This window comes from Pseudopodoces humilis, chromosome 30, assembly GCF_049639895.1.
Source record: "Pseudopodoces humilis isolate 2021_Gansu_Grassland_sample_001 chromosome 30, ASM4963989v1, whole genome shotgun sequence".
NCBI lineage: Eukaryota > Metazoa > Chordata > Aves > Passeriformes > Paridae > Pseudopodoces > Pseudopodoces humilis.
In genome coordinates, this window is record NC_142229.1 from 2,541,523 (window position 1) to 2,549,000 (window position 7,478).

General features: G+C 53.6%; 1 protein-coding gene across 2 annotated transcripts in view; it reads left to right on the forward strand.

Annotated features, from left to right (window-relative positions):
• UNC5D (unc-5 netrin receptor D) overlaps nt 1-7,093 on the forward strand; it is a 94,066-nt gene extending 86,973 nt beyond the window's left edge. For both annotated transcript variants that reach the window (XM_088068415.1, XM_014259528.2), the window contains 3 exons: nt 1,127-1,291; nt 2,881-3,059; nt 4,809-7,093. In XM_088068415.1, coding sequence (XP_087924541.1) covers nt 1,127-1,291; nt 2,881-3,059; nt 4,809-5,010 — 546 coding nt within the window. In that variant the 3' untranslated portion in view covers nt 5,011-7,093. The remainder of the gene's footprint in view (nt 1-1,126; nt 1,292-2,880; nt 3,060-4,808) is intronic.
• The last annotated feature ends 385 nt before the right edge of the window (nt 7,094-7,478 follow it).

The following is a 7,478-nucleotide window of genomic DNA, read 5'->3' on the forward strand; positions in this document are numbered from 1 at the left end:
ACAGCCTGTTCCAGGAATGTCTCTGGTCCACCAGCAGCACCTCCCCGGGCAGCGTGGGGAGGGGAGATTTGTGGAAATGATGTCTCAGACAAGCAGCCATCCTGCTCCAGGGCCAGAGCAGATGAATAAATCACGCTGAGGAGCTGCTGGAAGGCAGCTGGTGGCAGGTGGCACCAGGATTCCTGCAAACTCTGCTCAGAGCCTGTGTCTGTCCTGGCCTGGCAGGAGCAGCTCCCAGGGCTGGGCTCCCTTCCCCTGTGGATGGGAACAGCAGGAGCTGGGCGGGCACCTCTGGGTGTTCAGAGCAGCTTTTGCCTCCCATCCTGCATCTCCTGGAGGATCCTGCTCTGCCTGGGCCATGAGATGATTTACAGCCCCTCTGTCTGCAAGGAGCTTAATTACAAACGTAGAATGGAGCTGAAAGCGTCTCTGGAAACTCCAACCACTCATTGTTCCAGCACTCCTTGCTGCTCTGCATTGTTTCACGCAGCTCCTTTCAGCTGAGTGATTCTTCCACTCCGAGTGAAAGCAGAGATGATCACCCTGAAAAAAATCTAATTACAGTTTCTCCACTCGTAACATTTTGCTAACGTTTCCTTTATCAGTGTGAGCATCTTACTACTGCTGCTGCTCCCAGCCTGGGGCTGGGGAAGGCAGGGAAGGATGCCAGGGCCAGGACAGTTCTCAGAGGGAAATTCCTAATTCCTTTGGGGTGGAGAAGGGAAGGATGCCAGGGCCAGGACAGTTCTCAGAGGGAAATTCCTAATTCCTTTGGGGTGGAGAAGGGAAGGATGCCAGGGCCAGGATAGTTCTGTGTGCCTTTCCTTGGATTCTGGTTACAAGGTGATTCCAAGGAGACACAGAGAGGGCAAGGGGGAGGAAGTGAAGGCATATTTAAATGTCTTTAAGGATGGTTTGTAAGAGTCTCCCATTACTCATTGCCCCAGATGAGCCCTGAGCTCTCGGTCACTGCGACACCTCGGTGTTCATGAACGCAATCCTCACTTTCTGGCTTTGTGCTGTTTGGGGCTGGAGGGGACGTGCCTGAGCTGGCCCCAGCAGAGCAGGACGTGGCTGTTTCCCCCCCGGCCGTGTCCCCTGTCCCTGACGTGTCCCCATCCCGCAGGAGGTGCCGTTCTCCCGCGTGTGGCGCGGCAGCCCCCGGCCCCTGCTCGGCGCCTTCTCCCTGGAGCGCTTCAGCCCCGCCACCAGCCAGCTGTGCTGCACGGTGTGTGTCCGGCAGCTGCAGGGCCACGAGCAGCTCCTGCACGTCCAGACCTCCGTCCTCGAGGTAAAGCCTTGGGCAGCCCCTGCTCTGTGGGGCGGGATGCTCACGGAACAGAATCCCGGGGTGGGATGGGTTGGGTTGGGTTGGAAGGACCTTAAAGCCCATCCAGTGCCACCCCTGCCATGGGCAGGGCCACCTTCCACCATCCCAGGTTGCTCCAAGCCCCTTGGACCCTTCCAGGGACGGGGCACCACCTCTCTGTGCCCCAGTTCCCTCCCTGGTTCTGTCTTTTCCTCGTGTAGGTTTTGCTCAAAGCTGGAACCAGTCTTTAAAGCCTTGCAGACCCCATTTCCAGCAGAAATCGAGGCACAGGCACTGCAGCACTAACAATAATTTATCAGTAATTTAATGATTTATTGTTTGAGTTGGTGGTTGCAGTTTTCTAACGAGAAGCTCTTGCAGAGCTCTGAGGGTTGGGGACAGGGGTACAAACTGTGTCTCGTGGGGACTGGGCCCTGCTCGTGGCTAAAAGAAATCAGAGCTCCAGCTGAGCAAGCTGCTGCTCTGTCAACAGCCATGAGAATTCAGCAGCTGCGCTTTTTTAGGTTACTGAGCATCTTTGTTGATTAATCCGGATTAATGGTTCTGGATTAGAGCTCTACACCCATAAATGCTCTGAGCAGGGAGTGCAGCAGCTGGACAAGAGCAGCACGAGCATCATCCTGTGTAAAAACTCCTCAGAACTGGCCAAGTGCTTTCTGCTCCTTTATCCTTATTTCATGAAACCCCTCTGTCGCTCTCTCTGTGCCTCCAGCCCGTGCTGCTGCTGCCTTGCTCTCCCTCTCTGCTGTGTTTTTAAGGGCCCTGTCTGTACACAAGTCCCCAGAGCATGTTCCAGTTCTGCTTCAAGCAGATTTGCTGCTGTGGAAAGCTTTCTCATGCCTATCTCCAGCAGTGATTGAAGAGGGAGGATAATTTGACTGCAAAATAAATCTGTAAGTGACAACTCCCCCCCGGAGCTGCTCCGTGCGTGACAATCCCCGGAGCACCCGGGTCGCTGTGCTTATCTCACACGGGCAGGGCAGGAGCATCTCCTGCTCTGCATCTTGAGCAGAGCCCAGGGCAGAGCTGCAGCACCCAGTGCCGAGCCTGGGGATGTGTCACAAACGTTGGATGGAGGCTGCACCATCACTGCTGGTTGGTTTTGATGCTGTGTCACTCTCCAATGAGTAATGCACTGAAATTTGACTCTGTTATGCAAGACTGGTGTGATTCCACAGGAAAAGAGGGGCCAGATCCACAAGGACCTGGATTCCAGAGAGGCTGGGAGAGCTGAGGTGCTTACAGAATTCAGGTGTTTAAAAAAGCCCAAAGAAAGAAACATAAATTTGTGTGTCCATGGGTTTAATCAATTAAAGATTTAGAAAGCCAGCAGTGCTCTGTAACAGAAAAATAACCATAAAAGAAAACTCGTGGAAGGAAAATAACAGCATTTTAAAGGTTTTTATGTGCAAATCCTTGTGATGTTCTAGGTGTTCTTTCACAAATCACAAAAGCACCTCTTAGCTCAGTCATTTTCTGTTGTCAATTCAAGCGACAGGAGGAACCCGAGGTTTGATTCTTTCCCTGCTTTGCCTTCCCGTTCCCTGCAGGCCGAGAGAGAAAACATCACCTTCTTTGGGCACGAGGACAGCGCCTTCCCTGCCCAGCTGGGCCCCAAGGCGTTCAAGATCCCGCGCTCCATCCGGGAGCGCATCTGCGCCACCTTCGACACGCCCGGCGCCAAGGGCAAGGACTGGCAGCTGCTGGCCCAGAAGAACAGCATCAGCAGGTGATGGCAGTGATGGCAGTGATGCCTTCAGCTCTGGCTTGGAGATTTTCCAGGCTCTGCACTGCCCCAGGGTGTGACTCTGAGCCCCACATAAAGCATCAGCGAGTTCTCCTCAGTTCCAGCCACACCAAACCTGCTCCAGCCCGAGCACCAAGGACACCGTGACAGCCTCAGGCCCAAAAAGTGTAACCAGCAGCGAGCTGAGGAGAGCAGACTGGGAGGGTGGCACTTCCCAATCTTCATAATCTTCATAATCTTCATAATCTTCATAATCTTCATAATCTTCATAATCTTCATAATCTGTAATTGGACAGTTCATCCCAATATGGAAATGGACCAAAACTTATAAAAATGTGAAAACTCGTGGCTCAGAGTCCACCTTGGGTCCACCTTGGCTGGAGCCACAGCCAGGCTCCTGCACTGCCCAAGGTGCATCCTTTGAAGGCCTTTTAACAAATCCCCACTTTATTCCGTTTCCTCTGTGCAGCCTCAGTTCCAGGGAGCCTCTCAAGGCATCAGCAGCGCCCTGGGCAGGGGGGCTTGGCCCTGGAGCAGGAATTATCGGCTGCTCAGGGTTGGTTTGCTGCTGTCAGGGCTGTGGGTGAATTAAGGGCTCTCAGGGCTCATTTCAGCTGCTCAGAGCTGTCAGCTCCTCGTGCTGGGCTGGACGTTCTTCTGTCCACCCTCAAGGCTGCAGGAGGATTTTGTCCATCATGGAAACTGTTGTTCAAAGCACTTAGGAGGCTGCACATTCCCCCCAGACAAATCCCCTTGGCTCTCATGGGTGCATTTCCTCTTCCAAAATGAATCCTGCAGATTTTTTTATTTTTTTTTTTTAAGGGAAAGACATCTTTAAAAGAGACAGTCGTGCTCTAGTGTTAGGAGTAATAATATTATGATGATTAAAACTGAAAGATGCTGTAAAAACCAATTTACTTCTTACTTTGCTTTTTCTGCTTGGCTAAATTAAATTGGTGGAGGCAGCTCCGTCACAAAAATATTTTCTGATTGTCACAAACTCTATAAATATGTTCCCAGGAGGGCAGAGGAATGCTTAAATCAAGCAAAGTAACTTTCCATTGCCTTCTTGCTTTGCATGGGAACCTCAATAAACCGCATCTGACCCAAAGGAAAAAGAGTTTTGGATAAACCCAAAACTTTGTTTTACCAAATTCTATACAAATCACCCCTGCAGGGTCCTAAAAATGGCACATTAACAAAACAGATAAAAGGTGGTGAGTCTTTGCATAAGCACAAGCATCAACTGCTGTAAATCCTTCTCCCTGTCAAATCCTTGCTGTATTTCCTAGTGATGCTTCCCAGGAGGGATTTTCCCATCCCAGGGGCAGCACTGCTGGGCCTGGGGACACCCTGGGCTCGTGGTCACTGTCCCTGGGCTGGGCCTGGGGACACCCTGGGCTTGTGGTCACTGTCCTTGTGCCAGGCGGGGCAGGTGCCACATGAGGAGCCACCTGGGCTCGTGGTCACTGTCCCTGGGCTGGGCAGGTGCCACACCCTGGGCTCATGGTCACTGTCCCTGGGCTGGGCAGGTGCCACACCCTGGGCTCATGGTCACTGTCCCTGGGCTGGGCAGGTGCCACATGAGGAGCCACCACCTCCAGGGGTTCCTCAGCTCATGCCCCAGCTGTGCTGGAGGGGTTTTTTCCCAAGCACGTGGATCGTGCTGGGTACAGGGCACAGCTGCAGCCCCAGCTGCTCCTCATCCCTCTTTCCCTCCCTTCCCTGCAGGAATCTCTCCTTCTTCGCCGCCCAGAGCAGCCCCTCCGCCGTCATCCTGGACCTGTGGGAGGCGCGGCACCAGCACGACGGGGACCTGGACTCGCTGGCCTGTGCCCTGGAGGAGATTGGAAGGACACACTCCAAGCTCTCAGACGTGGCAGAGCCCGAGCTGGAGGAGCCCGAGTTCCCCGGCAGCAGGAACGGGCTCTAGCCCCCCTGCCCCGCCAGGACGCGCGGCCAGCTGACCCCGAGCCTGGGCCGGGGGACTGCGGGGGTCGTGCCCGTGGGGATGGAACTCACCCCACACCAGTGGCAGTGGGAGGAGCAGAAGCAGCCCTGCTAAAAACCCTCAGGCCATGAGGAAATCAAGCTTCTCCCTGTCCTCCTCCACTTAAAATCCACCTTTTGGTGCCCCAAACAAACCTGCACTTGTGCCAGTCCCGGGGCAGGAGGGAGAGAGACACAGAGCCATAAGAGGTAAATGTTGTTGTGTGTTTAGGAACAGTCATGTTCATGTAATGCCTAGTGAAAATCAACAAATAATGTTGGATATTCCGAGCCACCGGAGGTTAGGCCTGGTTAAAAGGTTTCTCACTTCGAGAGTGGTTTAAAATCCCATCACGTTGTCACTTTATGTCTGCTACAGGAAAAAACTAAAAATTTGGCCTTATCCTGTTCAGATGTTTGAGGAATTAGAAGATCTCATCATTATTTCATATCATGTGTATTCCAAATAATTTGTTGTGAAAATTCAGCCCCTTAATGAATGTACATTTGCTGCAGAGCTTTGCTGCCTGCTCTGTCACCAAAATTCCAGAACAATCCCCTTTTCTCTGAGACTGGGGGGTGTGCACACGCAAGAGGAATTTTCTAATTTTCTACGTCTGCAAACTTTCTTAGTCAAAAACTGTCTTTGGGGGTGGATTTAAATAACCAAATAACACACGGGAAATTTCCAGCCCGATTTTAGCAAGTTGAGACATTTATTTTTATTACTTCTGGCTCTGTGGCTGAGCTGAAGGTGAAGGCAATCAGCACAGCTTCATTTTGGTTTGGCTTCAGATTGAAACCACAAACCCACACGGCACTGCCAACACTGGCCTTGATTTTGTTGCACAATTTGGGAATTTCACAGGATGCAGAGCTTGGCTGGGTTACCTCGGTTTCGTTACAAATCGCATTTACCCCCAAAATGGGAATCAAACCGGAGAATTCGCCTCGTTTTTTACCCATTCCATATGATTTATACCATTCCAAATATGATTTATGTCTTCAACCAAACCAAAAAGAGCTGTCACTGTGAGCGAGGGCCTGGTGGAGCTGGTATGGAGCCAAATTTCAGCATTATTTTGATCGTTCTTTTCACTCCCATCCTTCACCGTAGCCGAGGTGCTCCCCAGTCCGTGTGGCTGCCGGGGCACAGTCAGGAAAAACAGGAACAGAAATGAGGCTTTGGGAGCTTTGTGGAAATGCAGGAAAGCCAAAACAAGGATTTGGGGGCTGTTTTAGGCTCGTGTTTGGCTGAGAGCAGCACGACAGCCCCCAGGGCAGGTCCGGTCTGGAACTATTCCCTCACCCAGTGAAGTGTGAAAATCTCAACAACAACAACAACAACAACAACTCTGTCCTTGCTCCTGCTGCTCCGAAATCCACTGCCTGCCCAGCTCAGGAATAGGCTGAGACTTGGAAACCCTGAGACTTGGAAATGCTGAGACCTGTGCAAACATTTCCTGCAGCTCAGCATCTCCTGCAGCCTGGCAGGAGGCTCCTGGTGCAGGGGCTCCAGCAGATTTAGGGGCAGACAGAAATACCGGCTGCAAGCTGTCACTGCTTTTAGCAGCACATGCTCCTCGCGGGGCTGGAATGATATCTCCAGTGACTGCCAGTCCTCCTCCTCAGAAACCTGTTCTTCGTTGGACAAAATGTCAGGCATTACAAAAACAAAACAAGGGATGGCATCCAGGGAACCAGCGCAGAGCTGCCGTTGTCGGGGAAACCAGCCCCAGTCTGTCTCCTGCAGGGAATTTGTTCTCAGAGCAGCTCTGCTGTGGAGCAGGCTGGGTTTGTGTCCCCCAGCACAGCCCCAGGTGCTGCAGGGCTGCTCCCCAGAGCTGCATCCCCCAGAACTGCATCCCCCAGAGCTGCATCCCCCAGAGCTGCATCCCCCAGAGCTGCATCCCCCAGAACTGCATCCCCCAGAGCTGCATCCCCCAGAGCTGCATCCCCCCAGAGCTGCATCCCCCAGAGCTGCATCCCCCAGAGCTGCATCCCCCAGAGCTGCATCTCCCAAAGCTGCATCCCCCAGAGCTGCATCCCCCAGAGCTGCATCTCCCAAAGCTGCATCCCCCAGAGCTGCATCTCCCAAAGCTGCATCCCCCAGAGCTGCATCCCCCCAGAGCTGCATCCCCCCAGAGCTGCATCCCCCAGAGCTGCATCCCCCAGAGCTCTGTGTCCCAAAGCAGCTCTGTGAGCCCGGCCCCTCCAGCCCTTCCTCCGGGAGCACCCGCGGCTCTGGGCAGCCCTGGCAGCTCTGCAGGACCCCCAGAGCGGGACCCCCAGCTCAGGGGGACCCCCAGTTCAGGAGGACCCCCACCTCTGCAAGCCCCCCCAGGGTGGGACCCCCAGCTCAGGGGGACCCCCAGCTCTGCAGGGCTCTCCAGGGCAGGACCCCCAGTTCAG